Source organism: Euleptes europaea, chromosome 16 (assembly GCF_029931775.1).
Source record: "Euleptes europaea isolate rEulEur1 chromosome 16, rEulEur1.hap1, whole genome shotgun sequence".
Lineage (NCBI taxonomy): Eukaryota > Metazoa > Chordata > Lepidosauria > Squamata > Sphaerodactylidae > Euleptes > Euleptes europaea.
Genome location: NC_079327.1, coordinates 56,132,941 through 56,155,102, shown reverse-complemented (window position 1 = coordinate 56,155,102; position 22,162 = coordinate 56,132,941). Strand labels below are relative to the sequence as shown.

The 22,162-nt window shown below is 48.9% G+C and overlaps 1 protein-coding gene across 1 annotated transcript; it reads right to left on the bottom strand.

Annotated features, from left to right (window-relative positions):
• Window positions 1-1,840: 1,840 nt before the first annotated feature.
• Window positions 1,841-15,292, bottom strand: XK (X-linked Kx blood group antigen, Kell and VPS13A binding protein). Its single transcript, XM_056861811.1, has 3 exons — window positions 15,198-15,292; window positions 12,116-12,378; window positions 1,841-2,687 (listed from the first exon to the last, which is right to left on the bottom strand). The coding sequence occupies exons 1-3, from the start codon at window positions 15,290-15,292 to the stop codon at window positions 1,858-1,860; spliced, it is 1,188 nt and encodes a 395-aa protein (XP_056717789.1). The 3' UTR covers window positions 1,841-1,857.
• Between the last annotated feature and the right edge of the window lie 6,870 nt (window positions 15,293-22,162).

Genomic DNA, 22,162 nt, shown 5'->3' with positions numbered 1-22,162 from the left:
GGTTTATTTTTATTTAGTATTTCTATAGCATCTTCTCAGTTTACTATTCTTCTTTCTCATGGTAACCTTGTGCGATACACTGGTATGTGGAAAGGGAATACTCACCTTCAAATCCTTAGTCAGCTGCTTAAGCAAACTGGATAACCTTGGGTAACCCGGCCTGACTTACCTTGCAGATTGGCACTTTGAAGTCCTTGGAAGAAAGGTGGGATAAAAATAAAGAGACCAGTCAGAGAGAATGATGTATCCAGAGCCCACCTAACTGGAATCTGAACCCAGGTCTCCAGTGCTGAAACCCCAACCACCAAACCACACCGCATCTTGAACTCAGTTTTTCAGATTTGCCTTCAGTTCATAATAACAGCTCTAGCAAATTATCTTTTCCCTTCATATTCAATTGGAGCAAGGTCTTCTACAGGTGCCAACCAGCAAATAGGCTAAATCAACAACTGCTTTCTCCATTGTGGCCCCCACCTTGTGGGATAGCCTGCCTGAGGAGGTCAGGAAGGCTCCCACTCTCCTGGCTTTCCGCAAACTATGCAAAACTGAATTATTCAAGAGGGCTTTTCTACACAGGCAATAGATTTGCACTGTACTAAACGATTCACAAAGTTACTTAAAAAATTATTAGGGACTGCGTGTATAGCTTGTTGAAATTAGGATCCTACTATGGAATTCTGCATCATTTAATGTGTCATGTTAATATGTTTTGCTTAAGTTCTGTTTTTAGACTCCTGGTTGGTTCCTCAACCCTAATCCTATTGCACTGTTTACTGAATGTCCCATTCGTCGATTCTGTTGACTCTGTGTAATCCACCTTGAGTCCAAGTGAGAAAGGCAAACTATAAATAATGTAAATTAAAAAAAAATTTCATGCAATGGAACCATTAAGAGCTGAACACTGGTTTGTAATGTATTTATTCACACTTCTAGCACTAAGCTCTTGCTTACATACGGTTTATAAGTGAATCCATTCACCAGACCTTGCTTAGCACCTTACAAAGCAAAAGCATAATCAAACAAGACAATCAAATCAAAACAAAAAGCAAACTGAAAGACCAGGTATTTAAGCAGCCATCTGTAGAGAGTCAACATTTGTGGCACCTGGAAGGGAAGTTTGGCAGGTCAGTGTCAAAGGCTTGAATTAAGTGGCTGCATTCTTTCTGCATGTTCCTGTCTGGATTCAGAAGCTTCTGGTTCCAATTTAGAAGATAATCTTGTACAAAGTGGAGACAAACTTGACATAGGAGAAAACCTTTAGTCTGTACAAAGCAAAACACACCATACACGAATGCTCCTTCTCATCTCGTGCAATCAGTTTGGCTACTTTCCTGGAATAAGCCACTTTACCATTCAGGACTTGGGGAGGTTTCTTGAAACAAAGTTTATGAGTTCCTGGATCTAAAGTGAAGCATATTGTCCAGAAAGAATGCCATCTGCATCAGTTGACAGGAATTCCAATTACCATCATACTTGCTGAACAATTAAACCAACACTGCAACAGCTTGACAGGACTTAAACAAGCACTCCTGTTATGGTACTCAGAAGAGACAGATAATTTGATTTAAGACACACCAATAGCATAAATCTATAATATGTACAGACAAACCTGGTTCACCAGATTAGAGTCCACTGCTCATGTGGAGGAGTGGGGAATCAAACCTGGTTCTCCAGATTAAAAACCAACACACTCAACCACTACACCATGCTGGCTCTCAAACACTTGGCAGGTGCCAGAAAAGATGTCGATAGGCACCACACTGGGGACCCCTGAGCTAAAAACTCCCACTTCATCAACAACATGAGAAAGATCTTGAATCAAGTGATCTGCCGCTTCTTGACATCAGACGCCTAGTTCTAGGCATTGGAAGAAACACTGTGATGGGCATTTCCATTCTGGGATTCATTGGTTTTGTAACTGGCCTGTGCATCATTATCCGTATCATCTGGGAATTTCAAGTCTGCTTTCTCCATCAAGTTGCTGGATGTCACAGGCTTGCAGACAGAACAAAAGAATTTGAAACACATGAGCAATCCTTCTGAAATATTAGATGAGAAAAGTTTCTTGCATGGGTGGCAAAACTGGTAAAACACAAGCATAAAAAGAACAGCTACGCAATAGCCAATCAACAGTTGCAAGACCAGCAATGGGGCACACACATACATGTAGACATCAGTCTTAAACAAATACCACATCAGCAAGAGAAAAGCATTCTCAAAAAACCTTATTATGTAATATAAAGCCAGCCTGTACCAGTTCTGGGATTTGTCAATTAGGTCAGAATCGCTTAGCTTCAGCTGCACGGCCGACCAGCAGAACATGTTGATGCCGGCATACAAGAAAGTGAGAAGGCCGAGGACAATGGTGGTGCCTACTTTACTCAAAGCCTTCTCTATGTTTTCTGGCAAAGCGCACTTACTTTGCCAGAAGAGAATCCATGGGTAGAAGAAAAAGGCAAAGAAATTGACAAGCACCACAGGAAGGATCCAGATTTGAAGGACTGAACTGAAGAGGACGAGGACGATAACCCTGGTAGCAATCTCAAAGCTCCGCCAGAGGAAGACGCAGAGGTAGGCAGCAGGTTTCACACTGACATCGTAATCATCATACTTAATCTTAATGGCCAGGATGTTGCAGCGCAGGGCTCCATACACTATCGACAGGAGGGAAAGCACCATGCAGATACCTGGGAAGAGAAAGAAAGCAGTTCGAGCTCTCTGAAAGGAGCCCAGCTTTGCATCCAGAGACACATCACAGGCAGAAATAAAGGACTGCTCGGGTACCTCTCAACAGACTGAGTTTAAAGCTCAACCCAGTAAACACCATAAAGGAATCACCTAGCACAGCTGCCTAATGTCTTTTGCCTGTGCGCACACAACCCCTCAAAGGAGTAGAGCAACGACAGCAGACTCTGTCATATCCAACCACTTTTGGACTCAAGAGAAACTCACGACGGTCTGCAGCATCAGAAAAACCCCTCATGGTCAGCATCCCAAACAATTCAAAACCTCACTGCAACAGTGAGCTCAATTATTTTGGTTGTTAAGCCACTTTCTATAAGTAGCATAATTTTATTCCTATTTTACCGCTGAGGAATCAAAATACAAACATAATGACAGCGACTGTATCTGAGGCAGGTTTGTTCTGTGACTATTTAGGATGCTTTCCACTCTCTGTTTTTCAAATGGAGGATAACTGTCATAAGTCACTTCTGTGTCTACCTGCACCAATGTTTTGTTTCAAGGACTATTAGGACATGCATCAGGGTCCCTGGGGCTCCATGAGATCAGTTGCAAGATTCTTTCCTTTGACAGTTTGCAAAGCAACCATGGAAGTAGCAATTGAGAAGAAGGGTAGAGCAACTTAAAAATGTCCCTAATGGTAGTTGTGGAAAGGGTTAACTAGCCCCTCCCTGCTCTTCTGATTCCCAGCTGATTCCCAATCTGCTTTGCGCAAACCACTGAGGAAAAAAATTACTCAGCTATCATGTGTGGTTTGATCCTCACATATCTATCAAACTGCATCTGGCTAGGGGATTCATCCATCTGTCCAAGGCTGCGTTCTCCTCACCCTGCTTCTTCGTGAAGAAGAAGGGGGCTTCGGACCTCCGGTTGTGTGTGGACTATAGGGGGCTTAATGCAGTTACTGAAACTAACGCGTATCCCATCCCCCTCATCCCTGACCTTCTCAGCCAGCTACAGGAGGGCAGGGTGTTTTCTAAACTGGACTTGGCGGAGGCCTACTACCGGGTTCGGATTAAGGAGGGGGATGAGGCCAAAACAGCCTTCTCGTGTTGCTATGGGCTTTTTGAATTTAGAGTAATGCCTTTCGGGTTGTCTGGAGCTCCGTCCTGCTTCATGCAACTCATCAATGAGATTTTGCATGATCTGTTGTTTCAGGGGGTCATCATGTACTTGGACGACATTTTGATTTATTCACGAGACCCGGAAGAGCACCGGAAATTGGTGCGGGAGGTTTTGCGCCGGCTGCGGGAACACCACCTGTACGCCAAACTGTCCAAGTGTGCCTTTAACCAGGACAAACTTACTTTTCTTGGGTTTGTGGTGTCTCCCAACGGGTTAATCATGGACCCCGAGTAGGTCCAGGCGGTCCGGGATTGGAAACCTCCCCGGACCCGCAACCAGGTTCAACAATTTCTGGGCTTCGCAAATTTCTACCGGGGTTTCATCCCAGATTTTGCTGAAATAGCCCTCTCGATCACGGAACTCCTTAGGACCAAGGGGAGGGGTCAGGCGGCCACTGCCGCTAACTATCGGGATGACCGCTGCCAGGCGGCGTTCGACTTACTTAAGAGCCAGTTTATTACCGGGCCCGTTTTGGCTCACCCCGACTGTTCTCAACCTTTTACCCTTCAAGTGGATGCTTCCGATAGGGCGATGGGGGGAGCACTCTTGCAGAAAGACGCTCAGGGGAGGCTCCGACCCTGCGCCTATTTTTTCAAAAAGTTCTCTGGGGCCGAACTCAACTGGCCGATAGGGGAGAAGGAGGCCATGGCAATTAAACATGCCCTCATGGTCTGGCGCCAGTTCTTGGAGGGGGCTGTGGTGCTGTTCGAGGTTTGGACGGACCACCGGAACCTCGAAGCCATCCTGGGGCAGAGGAAACTCTCAGCCAAACAGCTTCGTTAGGTGGATTTTTTTTTCTAAATTCCGCTTCACTATTAAGCATGTCCCCGGGAAGGAGAATTGCCTGGAGGATGGTCTCTCCCGCATGCCGCAGTACGACTGCAGAGTCGAGCGGCCGATTGGGTCCCTTTTTACCCCAGAACACCTTGGCTTGGACCCAGAGGGGGCAAGCGCAGGAGTTCTAACCCAGGCCCAAGCCCGGGCAGCGCCCCCCCGCCTACCCCGGTCCTCCCACAAGGAGAAGCCACCGAAGCCACCAGTCCCCAGGGAGTCCAGACCCGGGCCCAGACCCGGGCAGCTGTTTCCCCGCCTCCCCCTGACCTCCCGCACGAGGAAGCGGCTGAACCCCCTCCCGCTTGCAGGGATCCCCTAGAGACCTGCCCCCTGCCACCCAGGCTAGGTGGGAGGAGGCCCTTTTGGAAGAACAAGGGGGGAAGTCTCTTGGGAGGGAAGAGGCCGGGGCCCCGGAGGGAAAGACTTATGTCCCCCTGAAGCTGTGCTGGGAGGTGCTAGAATGGAGCCACAGCTCCAAGACAGGGGGGCACTTTGGTTTTGTTAAGACCCTGCACCTGGTTAGGCGACGCTTTTGGTGGTCCGGGATGTGACAGGACATCGATAGTTTTGTAAGGTCCTGCCCAACGTGCGCCACCAATAAACACCTTATGGGGAAGCCTTCCGGTCTACTAAAACCCCTGGAGACTCCAGAGGCACCCTGGCGGGTGATTGGTATGGACTTTGTGACCAATCTCCCTCCCAGTACTGTGGGTGATCACGGATCTGTTTTCAAAACAAATCCACCTTATTCTGTGCGAAGGGCTGCCCTCAGCCCACAAATTGGCCCGCCTTTTCATGCAACAGGTCTTCCGTCTGCACGGATTTCCCCGGAAGATCGTGAGCGACAGAGGCTCGGTGTTCCTTTCTAAATTCTGGCAGGCGTTTTTGGGGATCGTCGGGGTACAACAGGGTTTATCCTCTGCCTACCACCCCCAGACAGATGGGCAGACGGAGAGGGTGAATGCCGTCGTTGAATGCTACTTGCGCTGCTTCACCAATTATCACCAAGATGATTGGGCCGACCTGCTGCCCCTGGCGGAATACGCCTATAACAACTCTGTTCACTCTGCTACTGGACAAAGCCCCTTTAAGACGGTCTATGGTATGGATTTCGACCCTTTAGGGGAGGTCCCTCTCCCGCCGGGAGGTGATCCTCCTGAGGTGTTGGCTTGGTCTAACACCATCAGAAATACGATGTCTCTGCGTCCTTGTCGGAAACTGTGTCAAAAGTATGTGGGTCCGTTTCCTATATCTCGGGTAATCAATGAGGTCACTGCAGAACTGACCCTCCCCAAGACCTTGCAGGGGTACACCCCGTGTTTCATATTAGTCTTCTGAAGCCCTTTTCTCCCGCTTCCGATTGGCACCCTGAACCCCCGGCGGCGACACCTATCATGGTGCAGGGGGAACAGCATTTTGAAATTTCCAGGGTCCTGGACTCTAGGCTACGGAGAGGTCAGCTGGAGTACCTGGTGCGCTGGAAACACTTGAACTCGAGTCATGATGAGTGGGTCGCGGCAGAACACGTGATCGCCGATCGCCGAGTTCCATCAGAGTTGTCCCGACAAACCCGGAAACCCGGGGAGGGGGTCTTTAGAGAGGCTGACAGCTCTGGAATGTCTGACAGCTCCGTCCCCAAACAAGATGGTTTCCTCGCGAACAAAATGGAGTTCTTCGTGCACTCCCCCCCCCGTTTTGCACATGAGCTCCGGCCAGGGATTTACAATTGTATTGGGACCCGCCCACGTAAATCTCCGATCTGATATCGGGTCCAGCGCACAAAGCCGAAAGCTCAGCCATCTCCTCCACTGATTGCTCTCAATTGTTTCTGTTTCAGTTTTACTTAAGTCGTTACCGGCAGGAAACGACTACATTGTCTCTTTGTTCCTGTAACCCTATTGTATCAACCATATATGTATCCATACTCCCCCAGTCATGTATTCCAGCCTTGCTCGTCTCTTTACTGAAATCACTGACTTTCGGAATAAATCCTTGAATCGCTGCTCTGTCTGGATTTGAGTTCTATTGCCTGAAACGCCGTGCATTTGCTGAAGCCTGACAATAATTAGGCGTGTGAAAAGAACTCGAGGAGCAGAGTGCTAAAAGCCTCAAGACAAACAGTAAGAATTTCTTTAAGTATGTCCAGAGCAGGAACCTGTGGGGCAACACGCTCTGCGTGGGCCTGCCCTCGAAGTCCAGACTACAACAGGTCAAGAATGCAGTGGCCCAGCTGTTGTCAGGAGCTAGCTGCTGGGAACATATGTTGCCAATTTTGCAACAGCTACATTGGCTGGCAATCTCTTTTTCAGTTCAATTCAAGGTGCTGGTTAGGGGACCACATATTTCACGTATCCCCGCGCGCCAGCTGTTGCCTATCTGCAGTAGCAATGAAGCTACGTCGCCTTAAAGTACTTCCTACATCTGTGGAAATGTAAAATTGGGTGATTCGATTCCTAATTTTGTTGGCCTTGGCTGTAAACATCTACTTTGTATGGTCAGGGTTTTTTTCCCACCTGTTTTATCTGGCATACTAGTTGCAAATAAAATGTATTTATTACTATATACGCCTATCTGCAGGCAGCCATCTGTTGCCTATCCCAGTCCTTCGGCTGGCCTGTCTGGCATCAACCAGAGCCCAGGCCTTCTCTGTCGTGGCTCCTGCTCTGTCGAATGGGCTCCCTAAAGACAAGAGCGGAGCCCCCTCCTTGGAGATGTGCAGGAGGTGGCTGCCAAGGGCTGCTTGTCTACAAAGGCTTTTGAGGGGGGTCTGAGTGGCGGGGGGCACCTTTTAAGGGGAGAGGGAAGGAGAGATTTGGGGGTTTGCTATTTTATTCTGGAAATATTTTTAACTATTACTGTAAGTTGTCTTGAACTACAAGGAAAGGCAGGGTATAAATGTTTTAATAAAGCAACAAATGTACCCAGACCACAACCACTATTTTCAGGAAGGGAGTCTGAAGAACTGAGTCCAATTGGGGTGACAAGAGATGAAGTTGGGGAAATTAAAAACCACTGAATCTCCAGGTCCTGATGGGTTACACCCAAGAGTTCTTAGATTGATGCTCTACATTTAATTTGTCACTAAAACCATCCATTGTACCAGAAGACCAGTGAATGTTACACCAATTTTTAAAAAGGTTCCAGATGGGAACCAGGAAATTACAGGCCAGTTAGCCTAACATCTGTCCCAGGCAAATTAGTAAAAACTGTAATCAAAGATAGATTTATTAGGCACACAGAAGAACAAAGCCTTTTGAAGGAAAATCAGCATGGCTTCTACAAAGGGAAACCCCTGCCTCACCAGTCTTTTGGAGTTCTTTGAGAAAGTGAACAAGAGTGTAGATAATGGTGACCCTGTAGACATTATATCCTTTAACTTCTAAAAGGCTTTTGACAACATGCCTCATCAAAGACTCCCGAGTAAACTTGACAGTCTTAGGATAAAAGGATGGGTCCTCTAATGGATTACATTGGTTAAATGACAGGAAGCAGAGAGTAGGAACAAATGGACAGTTCTCGCAATGGAGGGAAGTAAGCAGTGGGTTCCTACAAGCATTGGTACTGGTGCTGGTGCTATTTGGTTTGTTGATAAATTATCTGAACCTGGGGGTGAGCAGTGTTGTGGCCAAGCTTACAGATGACACAAAATTATTTTGGATGGTGAAAACAAAGGCTGACTGAAAAGCTCCTGGAGGATCTCCACAAATTGGACAAGTGGGCAACTATTTCGCAAATGAAGTTCAATATAAGTAAGTGTAAGATAATGCAAACTAGAACAAAAAGTCCTGACTTGAAATGTATACTAATGAGGTCTAAACGTGCTGATACTGAGAAAGAGACTTTGCAGTTGTAGCGGACGGCTGGGTGGCCACTGTATGATACAGGATGCAGGACTAGGTGGACCACTGGTCTGATCCAACAGGGTTCTTTTTATGTTCTTAATCAATCTAACTTATCTCCTCCCTTACCTTATCTGCTTACTGGGAGTGCCACAGGGGTCTGTCTTGGGACTAGTGCAATTTAACATTTTTATAAATGACTTGGAGGATGGAATAGAGGACATGATAATTAAATTTGCAGATGATACCAAGTTGGGAGGGGTTGTTAATATCCCAGAGGACAGGGTCAGCGTTCAGAATGACCTTGATAGACTGGAGAGCTGGGCCATAAACAATAAAATGGATTTCAATAGGGAGAAGTGTAAGGTACTTCACCTAGGCAGAAACAACTTAAGGCACAGGTACAGGATGGGGGATAGTTGGCTTGACAACAGTACATGTGAAAGAGATCTGGGAGTCTTAGTGGACCACAAACTGAATATGAGTCAACAGTGTGATATGGTGGCTAAGAAGGCCAATGCAATTCTGGGCTGCATCAAAAAAGCATTGTGTCTAGGTCAAGGGAAATAATACTACCACTGTATTCAGCATTGGTCAGACCTCACTTGGAATACTGTGTCCAGTTTTGGGCTCCACAATTTAAGAAGGATGTTGACAAGTTGGAGCGGGTCCAGAGGAGGGCGACCAGAATGGTCAAAGGTCTGGAATCCATGCCCTATGAGGAGAGACTTAGGGAGTTGGGTTTGTTTAGTCTGGAGAAGAGAAGGTTGAGGGTAGACATGATAGTCATGTTTAAATATTTGAAGGGATGCCATGTTAATGAGGGAACTAGCTTGTTCTCTGTTGCTTCAGAGACTAGAACATGGAGTAATGGATTTAAACTAAGAGAAAAGCGATTCCACCTAAACATTAGGAAGAACTTTCTGACAGTGAGGGCGGTTTGACAGTGGAATGCCCTGCCTCGGGGGGGGGGGGGTAGTCCCCGTCTTTGGAGGTCTTTAAGCAGAGGTTGGATGGCCATCTGTCAGGAGCGCTTTGATTGTGGGATCCTGCATGGCAGAGGACTGGACTGGATGGCCCTTGTGGTCTCTTCCAACCTTGTGTGATTTTGTGATTTGTGGAAGTTTTCAAACATTGAAGAATTCCTTTGCCATACCTCTCGCCAATCTGAAAGCTTCTTTCTGAGCATACCTGGATTTTCCTCCCCTGCCCAAGCCTGGGAAAATCATACCTTTTATATGCCATTCATTTTCATTTCCTATCACTGGGGCCAGAATCCTTGTCCTAATCTTGCTGTCTACCTGGTTTTGCCTCGTGGATTTCAGTTCCACTGCTATACTGTAGCCTTGTGTGGCTACTTCCCGATGGTTTCCCATGGATCTCTACTTGGACTTGTTTGTTTGGGACTTTGCTTTTGATCCCATTTGAACTACTGTTCAAGAACACTGTTGAAGACCCAGAGACACATCCACATACAGGACAGGCAATCTCCTTCCCCAATCTCTCTCACTCCTCCTTCAGAAATATGCTGCTCAGCGTGTGTATGTGGAGTACACTTGGAATGCCTGAATTTATTGTGGTCATCCTAATATTCATTGGTATTGTATATTTAATATTATTCTAACTGCTTGAGTGTATCTGCTCAGTAAACTCTCTCTTTCAATAGACATCCAGATCTCAATTTTATTCTATAATTACTTAGGATCCCCCAACCGTATCACTTTGTTACAGACCACTAAAGAGTGTGATAGTCTGAGTCCGGATTTGGACATGTTCTAGTCTAACCAGATGTTAAAACCTAAGTCAGCAGCTCCTTCTAAGATTGAAGTGAAAGACGGCAGATGGTTTATTTCCTATGCTGGGTTATTTTTATGGGAAATCAGGATCCATTTTATGAAGTGGGCCCATTCACATGAAACATGTGTCCAGCATACAAATGTACTGTCTGCTCGTAGGAAACAACAGTAACCGAGAAGCACTTTGCAAATTACCCCAAAGTGCAAAATGTGGATATTTTAATATGCATCTGTTTTCCAGGTTTCCCAGTAAAAAGTGAAAGAAGAAATGATACATCTCTTGCAGGAGATGCAAAATTCCAAATGCAAGTGGAATTCGTGTGCCTCAACACACTCCTTCTCTGGGTGTTATAACAGAAACAATCACTACTGCCACAAACTGGCAGCCCAAGCCCTGCGAAAGCCTGGCTTGTATCATTTTCTTCCCTGCATCTGGGGTTCAGGGCTGTGGTGGGCCTCCCTTTTGCCTTCCAATCCACCCAGATCATTGACTGCTGTGGCAATCAAGATGTAGGGTGCCCTATAGCTGGCTGCTGCCCTCAAGCTGGCACTCCCCACTGTGACTCCAGAGAGGTCAGGAGCAGCGCGGCAGCTGGGCAGGCAGGGGCAGCTGGGGCCAGTCTTGCCCTGAGCCTCGTCCTGCTGCCCTGGTTTCCCTGTGGCCAAGACGCCCCCTGCTAGCTGGGAGAGGGTTGGTGACGCTGCTCATGTCTCATGAGACTGCCTGTACCAAACAGAACTGCAGAATCAGAGGAGTAACACTGAAGGACAGTGTCTCTCAGTCTTACTCCTCTTCAGTGTTACTCCTCTGAAGATGCCTGCCACAGCTGCTGGTGAAACGTCAGGAAAGAAAATACCAAGACCACGGTCTCACAGCCCGGATAACCCACAAGAACCAATGAATGACTGTGAAAGCCTTCAACAATATTTAGAACTGCAGAACTTAAAAATGATTCATAAACCTTTGCTTTAGCCAGGACTGCAATACATTTTCTGGAGTTTCCACATTTGTTTAAAGAATAGGACAAAGACTACCTCAGTCAATTTTGCTGCATCAGGAGGGCTGTCAAATAAAACTGTAATTTCCCAATTTTCATGATGAAAGAAGTGTGGAAAGTATGAAAACTATATCAAATTTACATCAAAAATGTTTGGAAGAATTTTTCTATCACTCTTCCATGTTATGGTTTCCTATTAATGCGCTCCATCTGATTAAAAAAATGCCTAATTACAATCAGTCTCCACACATCTGATACCAGGGCTGCCCAAGTCTGATACCAGGGCTGCCCAAGTGCCTGCAGAAAAAAGAAACCCTCGCTCTTTAACAGAGGCATAATGGGAGGCATATTTACATTTAATAGACGCGTATTTACCAGGTGATGTTATTACCTCCATGCCATCAAAGCAGTCAGCTACCCATTTCCATACATGGTCTCCATTAAAGAGACAGGACTTTTCTCCAAGCCTGTGGGCAAGGCCCTCCCGAATACTCCAATGCTACAGCAAAGCGATTCCAGGACAGGAGGTGTGATGGTTACACGCAAGCCTGAACTCTGGACGCTGACAAATTAAGAATGGGGGAGGTTTTACAAGCCGTGTAGTATGTGGAACAGCTATCAGTCTAGAGCTTGCTAAATATGACGTGACAAATAAACTGGCTACTTGTTTCCCTGTAGTGAAACAACCCAGGGGAGCATGGGAAATGGTTATCTTGGATCCTCACCTTTAACCCTTACTAAAACAAAACAAAAATGAAAAAGACAGATATTTATTACATACTTCTAGCTGCTGTGATCTCCTGCTGTAGGACACATATATACAGCTGAAGAGTCAGTTGCGGTGCAGAGCCCAGGAAAGCTTGGATCACCGATGCCCTGCTAAACGCAGCCCTGTGTGTGAAGAGCTTGCCCTCTGCCTGGCCCACCTCTTTCTCCACTTCCTCCGAATTGCCATCTCTGGGTATCTGCCTCTTCTTGGTAATGCTGACATAAGGTTCTTCCACTCTCCCTGCATGAAAATAAATATAAAAGACTTCCGCACACCTGGAGGAAAAGAAACAGAGAACCCATTACACAAACCAAATTCTTGTGTTCTATTAGTCTTTCTAACTGGATGAATGTTATGATTCTACACTCTATGCTAGGCATCCTCTATGCAAACCAAGGAAGCAGACACCCAGTGCATTCATCCCCCGGCATGTAATAAAGGGCAGTAAATCAAATTCAAATTCAACTTTAATGGCATATAATGTCAACCAACACAGTATAGCGGTTAAAATATTAAATTAAAACTAGAATAAAGGGCAGTATTAAGACCAAAGTTTCTCAGTGGAGAACTTTAAAATAAATGCAGCTGCAAGAGGAAACAATTGGGAGTAGAGGAACGGAGAGGTGCTGTTTACTCCTTTCTCCTCAGGCTTGTCTTCGACCTACTTTTCTATGCAGGTGTTGGGAAGGTAAAGAATTAGGTTGGATAAGACATTTGTCCCCCTTTGTCCCCCCTTTCATAGAATCATCATAGAGTTGGAAGGGTTCATACAGACCATCTAATTCAACCCCCTACTTAATGCAGGATCAGCCTAGAGCATCCTTGACAAGTGATTGTCCAGCCTCTGCTTAAAGACTGCCAGTGAGGGGGAGCTCACCACCTCCCCAGGTAGCCCATTCCACTGTCCAACAACTCTTTCCAGGTGTTGCAGAGGTAGAGAATTAGCAGGTGGGAGAAGAGGAAGAAGAAGAGTTGGTTTTTATACCCTGATTTTCTCTATCTTTAAGGAGTCTCAAACCGGTTTACAATCACCTTCCCTTCCTCTCCCCACAACAAACACATTGTGATGTAGGTGGGGCTGTGAGAATTTAGAAAGAACTGTGACTAGCCCAAGGTCACCCAGCAGGCTTCATCTGGAGGAGTGGGGAAACCAATTCGGTTCTCCAGATTAGAGCCCACTGCTCATGTGGAAGAGCAGAGAATCAAACCTGGTTCTCCAGATTAGAGTCCACTGCTCCTAACCACTACACCACACTGGAATTTCTCCCCCTTTATCCCCATGTTACAGATGCAGAAGAGGAAGGCTGAAGCTTACAGCAGAATGCCCAAGGCCAACTACTGAGTTCACAGCAAATTAAATGGGGACTTCCTGGTTTTCAGTTGAGTCTCATAGGGAGAAATCCTAAGCAAGTCTACTCAGAATAAAGTCTCTGGTTTAGTCCCAGGAAATGTCCTTAGGCGTGCAGCCACTAGAATACAGCAACTTCTTATTGCAGATAAGAATTTCCTCAAATAGCTAAGTGAAATAGATACATTCCTACCTGCAGTCCTGACATGACCTGCTGCAGTAAATCTATGAATCTGCATCTGCTTAGTCCAGGGGTGGGGAACCTTTTTTCTGCCAAGGGCCGTTTGGATATTTATAACATCATTCGCGGGCCCTACAAAATCATCAACTTAAAAATTAGCCGACCAAGCCCAAGCAGGCAGCTGCCCCAGATGACCCCCCCCAGCATGGGCAAGCAGGCAGGCATCCAACCAGTGGTGCATTTGCCCACCTGGTGGCACAGGATGGTCTGTTGCACCAGCCGGGCATAGCCGTCCAGTTCCATGCTCTGCATGATCGGGACAGATTCTACAGCCGGCTCCTGCTACCTCAGCCTGCAAGGATGAAATGAGGACACACTGGCTAAGAACTCACCCCCCCCCCGCATTCTGGCCCTGCCCCCTTTAACCCCTCCATTGTTGCCACTTCCACCTCCAGCCCTCTTGTAGTACAGAGGGAATACGTTTCTCCATGGCCCAGGTGGGAAAGGGTTAACACAGTTTCTTGGGTGGTCCTAGCAGCTCCATAGCTAAAGACTCTTCTGCAAGGGGGAAGAAAAGTTCCTTTTCTCGGCAAAACAAACTCACATCCGACTTGAATAGAGGCTATTCCTGTCCGCGGAAGGGGGCGGATCACCAGTCTTAGATCCTTCTGAGCTAGAGATCTGCCAGGACCCACAAAGGGCCAGACTAAATAATCTCGCAGGCCTTAAACGGCCCCCAGGCCTGACGTTCCCCACCCCTGGCTTAGTCCAATGTGACCTGCTTTCAAGAACCTGTCTTGTCTCCATAACTGGACTTATGGCAGTGATATGTGGGCCACTAGCTTTATTATTCAAATAATTTTCTGTTCCTGTTTAAAAGGGGGGAAACAAAATAGAGAATGGTGAGTGTAATACCTACATATCAGCACTACAAATAATATGGGCCACTCTCATTTCTTTTTGATTCCATGTCCATTACTGAGTCGTTTTAATCTACCTCATTTTAGTCAACGATTCTTTTTTATTTTACACCATTGATATACAACTGGCACAGAAGTGGTGTTGAGAAATGCAAACATTTTAACAAGAGAATTTAATAGAAGGTAATGAAAATGGTGCAAAAATAAAGACTTGTCATGGGTTTCTCATAAGAGAGAAATGGAATCAAAAGGGTGTTCATATCCCACCAGCAAGTTTGCAGAAGTCACACCTGTTATGTATGTGAATAGTAGGGTAGTAAGCAGGGGGAAAACCTAGGAGCTTGAGTCCCAGGCGAAGGCTCCTAAACCCTGCTCGCGCAATTGGCCCGAGCCAGCGTGCCCCACTGGCCCTAAGCCGGGTCGCGCTATTGGCGACCCGGGGGTTGTTCCCCCCTATCACGGATCAGGGGAAGGGGGAATATAAGCGGGGCCGGTTTTCACAGTTCTCAGTTCTGTTCTGCAATAAACGTGTTGTGTTGGAACTCCGTCTCGACCTCATGTGTCCTCCCCACGCGGACTTAACATTGGCGATGAAGGCTGGTAGGCAGTCTGGCTTGCTACTGAAATCACTCTAGCTGAAATCACCTTCGATTCTCTGCGACCTCGCAGTGCCTGGTAGGCAGCCCGGCTCGCCTTGCTGAAATCCCTCGACACACCGAGACACAACACTTCGCTGCCATGGCCACCCGCGGATCACTGGAAGCGTTCGACTCCGCCAACCCCAGTGAGTGGGAGAGCTATGCGGATCGCGTTGCCTGCTTCATGGACGCCAATGACATTGACGACACCGGCAAGCAGCGCTTGATCTTCCTAAGCATGTGTGGGTCACGGACCTTCCAGCTTGCGAAGTCCCTGATGGCCCCCACCAAGGTGCTTGAGGCGCCTTTAAAGGACATTCTGGGGAACCATTCCATGCCCCAGCCGACGCACCTCGCTTGCCGCCTGCCGTTCCACCTCCGTGACCAGGAGCCGGGTGAATCCGCTGCAGACTACCTCGCCACCCTACGGCAGCTGGCCTGTTTCTGCGAGTTCCTGAACCTCAACGACGCTCTCCTTAACAGGTTTGTCTTCAGCCTCCGGAACAAGAAGGTGCGCAGCCGCATCATGCGACCCTGACCTCTGCCGTCGAGGAGGCCACGGCGGCCAACTCTGCCACCAGGGACGACCGGGACCCACAAAATGTCCGCCAGACCGCACCGGTCGCAGGGCCATGTGGCTCGCCCATGCGCAAGTTGCGGCGACCAGCACGACCGCCGCTCCTGCCTTTTTCACGAGGCCGACTGCCAGGCTTGCGGCCGGGTTGGCCACATCACGAAGGTTTGCCGCTCCGCAAAGAAGGGCTGGCCGGTGGGCCTGGCCAGAAAAGATGGCATCGCTCAAGTCGTCCACAACATGGCTGACGAGCTCCCCACCTACTACCGCTACCGCCACGACTTCAAGCTGCACAGCATCCACATGCACCGGGTCCAATGCGTGGAGAAGGTTTCGATCTCTGTACGAATCGAGGGAACTCCCTGCGACATGGAAGTCGACTCGGGCGCGGCCCTCTCCATGGTTTCTTGGGACACTTTCCGCGCCCTGGGGCACCACGCCGCCTTGCCCAAGCTGCAACCAACCGGCGTCCTTATCTCCGACTACCAGCGTCGTCGGGTGCCGGTCTGGGGCATCGCCTACGTGAACGTCCAGTTCAAGCATCACTCCAGCCGCCTCCGCCTCGTCGTGGTCGACAGGCCCTGCGCCAGCCTTCTGGGCCTTGAGTGGTTCCCGGCCCTTGGGCTCCACATTGGGGGCATTCACCACATCTCCCAGTCCACCCTCAACTCAGTCTGGTCCGAGTTCGAGGATGTCTGGAAAGGCCCACTCGACTGCTACAAGGGGCCGCCTGTTCGCCTGCATGTCGATCGCACCGCCACCCCCATCCGCCTCAAGCCACACCAGATTCCCTTCGCGCTCAAGGACTGGATCGACGCTGAGCTCGACTGTCTCGTTGCCCAGGGCGTCCTGGTGCCGGTGCCCAATGCCAAGTGGGAGACCTCGATAGTGACGCCGTTGAAGGCCAACGGGGAAGTCAGCATCTGCGCGGACTACAAATGCACAGTGAACAAAGCGCTCCAGAGCCACACATACCCTGTTCCGGTCGTCTCCTGGCTTCTCTCGCCAGGGGCCGTGTCTTCGCAAAGCTGGACCTGGCCCAGGCTTACCAGTAGCTGCCTGTGGACTCTGAGTAGGCCGAGGCGAAGACAATCGTCACCCACCGGGGTGCGTTCCGGGTGACTCGCCTGCAGTTCGGGGTCAGCACGGCCCCGGGCATCTTCCAAAACCTAATGGAAGACCTCCTCAAGGGCTTGCCAGGCGTCGTGCCTTACTTCAACTGCGTCCTGGTCGCCACCGGCTCCGAAGATGAGCTCCTGGAGTGCGTCCGCTAGGTGCTCCGCTGTTTCCGGGATGCCAGCCTCACGGTAAAGTGGGAGAAATGCCAGCTGGGCCTGCCACAAGTGGAGTTCCTGGGCTACTTGATTGACGCAGACGGTATCCACCCTATGCCGACAAGATCAAGGCCATCCACAGCGCTCTGCCGCCCCGATGCAAGCAGGAACTCCAGTCGTTCCTAGGGGTCCTCAACTTCTACCACGCCTTCCTGCCCAACAAGGTGTCGGTAGCGAAGCCTCTGCACCGCCTGCTGGACAAGGCCACCCCGTGGTCCTGGGACCAACTGCAGCAGCAGGCGTTCAAAGCCACCAAGGGTCTTCTTTCTTCCTCGAGCCTGCTCTTCCACTTCGATGAGCGCCTACCGGTGGTTCTGACCTGTGACACCTTGCCCTACGGCATCGGAGCTGTCCTCAACCACCGGATGCCGGTCGGGAGGCGCCCATTGCATTCTACTCTCGGTCTCTCTCCGCGGCGGAGTGCAACTACACCCAGATTGACCGAGAGGCCCTCGCTGTCGTGGCCGGCGTGAAGAAGTTTCATGACTTCGTTTACGGGCGGCCATTTGAGATCGTCTCCGACCACAAGCCTTTCTTGGGCCTCTTCGTTCCGGACCGGCAGACTCCGCAGATACTGTTCCCCCGCATGCTCCACTGGTCGATCTTCCTGAATGCTTACGACTTCAGGCTCCTGCATCACCCTGGGAAGAGCATCACGAACATACGCCCTTCAGCCACCTGCCGCTCGAGTGTCCCAACCCCGCGCCGGCCCACAACGTGCTCCTGATCGAGACCCTGCCAGAACCTCCCCTGCATGCTGCTGACATAGCCGCACACAAAGCTAAAGACCGGACCCTTGCCCGCATTCTGAACTGGGTGTGGAAGGGATGGCTGGCTACCCGGCCAGACGGGGAGTTCGCGCCATTTGCAGCCCGCCAGCACGAACTGTCTTTGCACAAGACAGTCATCATCCCATCCAAGCTCCACACGAGGGTCCTGGAGACTCTACACGCCTCCCACCCGGGTATCGTGCGCATGAAGGCGCTGGCAAGGAGCTATGTGTGGTGGCCCGGCATCGACGACGCCATGGAGGAATGGGTCAAGCGCTGCTATCCCTGCCAGGAGTCCTGACCAGAGATGCTGCGGGCACTGACCCAGCACTGGGAGTCGACGTGCACGCCCTGGTCCCGCATCCACATAGACTTCGCGGGACCTTTTCAGGGCAAGACATTCCTAGTTGTCATGGACTCCTTCTCAAAATGGCTGGAGGTCGTAGCAGTGTCCTCCATGACATCTCGGGTGGTCATCCGGGTTCTGCGGCAGCTCTTTGCAATGCACGGGCTACCGGACGTGGTGGTCTCAGACAACGGGGCACAATTCACGTCGGCAGAATTCCAGGAGTTCATGGCGAACAACCTGATCTGGCACGTGACCTCCGCCCCGTTCCACCCTGCCACCAACGGCCAGGCCGAGCGCATGATGCGCACGACCAAGGACGCATTGGGCCGCATCGTCGGGGGTGACTGGGACGCGAAGTTGGCAAACTTCCTCCTGGATCAACACACCACCCCCAACTCCGCTACAGGCAAGAGCCCCGCTGAGCTCCTTATGGGCCGCCGGCCCAAGACCGCACTTGACTGGCTGCACCCAGACTTGGCTCCAGAGAACCCAATCCACAGGGACACGACCGCCACCCCATGGGTTGTCGAGCAGAACGACCCGGTCTACGCCCGCAATTACGGGGCAGGGCCAGCCTGGATTCCGGCCACCGTGCAAGAGGCCACCAGCCCAGTCTCCTACTGGGCTGCTACCCCTGAGGGACATGTTTTAAGGTGGCACATCGACCAGCTGCGCCACCGCCCAGCTGAAGCACCCAATCTCGCAACCGCCATGGAAGCCCCTGCGCCCTTCAGAGATCCGGGGCGAGGAGCACCTGCGGAGATCACACGGGGCGAGGAGCACCTGCGGAGATCGCAAGGGACGAAGAGTGTATGCCAGCCGGCCCCTCCGAGGAGCTACCAGACACCGCCCTTCCCGCCGCGAGAGTGACCGAACCGACAGCCGCGCCAGCAGCTGTCCCCGCATCAGCAGCGCCAGTTCCAGCGCTGCGAAGGTCGCAGCGGGTACGAACACGACCAAGCCACCTCAGAAACTTTGTGTGCTAGTGGTGTTCGGACTTAGGGGGAAGGGGTGTTATGTATGTGAATAGTAGGGTAGTAAGCAGGGGGAAAACCTAGGAGCTTGAGTCCCAGGCAAAGGCTCCTAAATCCTGCTTGCGCGATTGGCCCGAGCCAGTGCGCCCCATTGGCTCTAAGCCGGGTCACACTATTGGCGATCCGGGAGTTGTTCCCCCACATCATGGATTGGGGGGAATGGCCCCAAGCGGCCAGGGGGAATATAAGCAGGGCCGGTTTTCACAGTTCTCAGTTCTGTTCTGTACTGCAATAAACGTGTTGTGTTGGAACTCCGTCTCGACCTCGTGTGTCCTCCCCACGCGGACTTAACACCCATCCCTAAACATCATCCTCAAAAGAACTTTGCTCCATGCTCCATGATGCTCTGGTGTAATTAGATCTGTTAGAGCAGCATTAGCAAGCAAATTTAGTCAATTATAGATGGGACTGTGGGGGGAGCCAGTCTAGAAAATGAATGACTTTTCTTGTGCCCAAACCCTCTCAGAATCAAAAGCACAATAAAGCTCTTGAAGATGGAGAAAGGGGCACAAGAGATGGTATTTGGGTGTGCAAAAGCAGGAAAATTTGGAGAGACGAAGAAAGCCACCAATAGAAAGAAGAGCTAGATTTGAGTCCAGTAGCACCTTAGAGACCAATAAGATTTTTTGGGGTATGAGCTTTTGAGAGCTGACTCTCGAAAGCTCATACCCCGAAAATCTTGTTGGTTTCTAAAGTGCTACTCCCCCTTCTGGATGCACACCTTAATGTGGTGAAGGGGTTTGTGTGTGTCAGGGAAGCTGAGAGCAATACCGTAAGGGGTCTAGACTCTATCAAGAGACTAAACTCCTAGCAGAGTCACTCAAGACGGAATGGTCACAGCTGAGACACCAAACGAAGATGCATCCACCCCCTTAAGGGATCAATGGCCACATCCACAGAAGAGAACAGGCAGTTCCAATGGGGATGGGGGCAGAGGAATCCCTGAAGGTTAGCTACTGGGCAGCAGCAGTAGTGGAAGGTGACACTGGCGGAAGATCTTTCGTAGACAATGGCAGTGCCACTACGGCTAACCCTGGTTAGTACTGCGCAGAAGAAGGCACTGGTAAACCACTTCTGACCAACCTTTACCTTGAAAACCCTATGATGAGACAATCAAAGCAGAGGACAAGTACGAGTAGCGCTGTTCTTAATGATGCAATTGGACTAAAGCCGAAAGGACGTTCAGTGGTTGACATGAATAGATGCAAAAGGAAAGTCCGAAGCTGTTCGACGCATTTAATAGGAACATGGAATGTGAGGAGCATGAATCAGGGTAAGCTTGAAATTGTTAAACAAGAAATGGAACGTATGGGCATTTCAGTCCTGGGAGTAAGTGAATTAAAGTGGACTGGAGTAGGACATTTTCAATTAGAAAATTACAAAGTGTTTTATTTAGGGAATGACAAAAAGAGAAGAAACGGAGTTGCTTTAATAGTGAGGCAAGATGTAGCAAAGGCATTCAGGAGCTATAATGCAAAGTGTGACGGAATAATATCAATCAGACTTCAGGGCAAGCCTATCAACATAAGCATCATTCAGGTTTATGCCCCAACTACAGATGCTGATGAGGAAGAAATTGAAAGTTTTTATGCCAGTGTTCAGGAAGAAATTGATCACACACCTAAACAAGATATGCTGATAATCATAGGTGATTGGAATGCAAAAGTAGGAAACAAAGCAGAATCAAAAGTTGTTGGCAGATTTGGGCTGGGAGCACGGAATGAAGCAGGAGGACGCCTCATAGAATTCTGTGAAGACAACAATCAGTTCACTGCAAACACATGTTTCAGGCAACCAAATAGATGATTGTATACATGGACATCACCAGACGGCCAGTATAGAAATCAAATAGATTATATAATTGGAAGCAGAAGATGGAGAAGCTCTATTCTCTCGGCCAAAACAAGACCAGGAGCCGACTGCGGTACAGATCATGAATTGGTAATATCGAAATCAAGATAAAGCTTAAGAAAAACACCAAAACATTCATAGCACCAAAATACAATCTAAGCAATATTCCAGAAGAGTTTACAGACCATGTAAGGAACAGATTTGCATTACTGAGTTCAAGTGAATGCAAACCTGAAGAACTATGGGTGGAAACTAGAGATATTATCAAGGAAGAATGTGCAAAGACTATTCATGTAGCCAAAAGAAAAGAAAAACCTCGATGGATGTCTGAGGAAACTCTTAAAATTGCCAGAGGTAGACGAGAAGCAAAAGTAGAAGGTGACAGAAATAGAATCAAAAGTCTAAGTGCAACGTTCCAGCGACTCGCACGTAGAGACAAAGAGACCTATTATAATAACCAGTGTAAAGAAATAGAAGAGAACAACAAAAAGGAAGAACAAGCGATCTGTTCCACAAGATCCAAGAAATCAAAGGGAAATTTAAAGAAAGGTTAGGCCATGGAAATACATTAACTGAACAGGACAAAATAAAGAAAAGGTGGGAACAATACACTGAAGAACTATACAGAAGAGATGAAAGGATAAAAGATTCTTCCAAGAAGAATCTTTTGAAGAAGATCCTACTGTTTTGGAAAGTGAAGTGAAAGCTGCATTGAGAGCAATCAGGAGAAACAAATCACCAGGAGCAGATGGGTTATCAATAGAGCTATTCCAAGCCACAGAAATGGAATCCATCAAAATCTTGACAAGAATATGCCAACAGATATGGAAAACAAAACAATAGCCCACAGATTGGAAACTATCCATTTACATTCCAATTCCCAAGAAAGGAGACAGCAAAGATTGCAGCAACTCTCGGACCATCGCATTAATTTCTCATGCAAGTAAAGTGATGCTCAAAATCTTACAGCAAAGGCTGTTACCATATATGGAACGAGAAATGCCTGATGTTCAAGCTGGTTTCAGAAAAGGAAGAGGCACTAGAGATCCTATTGCAAATA

Excerpts from the sequence above, each read along its gene's own strand:
- XK (XM_056861811.1), bottom strand. The coding sequence starts at position 15,292 with ATGGCAGCGAAGTGTTGTGTCTCGGTGTGTCGAGGGATTTCAGCAAGG. Across the intron at positions 12,379-15,197 it reads GAGGTCGCAGAGAATCGAAG|GTGTGCGGAAGTCTTTTATA; the intron begins GTGATTTCAGCT and ends CTTTTCCTCCAG. Across the intron at positions 2,688-12,115 it reads GGAGATCACAGCAGCTAGAA|GTATCTGCATGGTGCTTTCC; the intron begins GTATGTAATAAA and ends TTCTCTTCCCAG.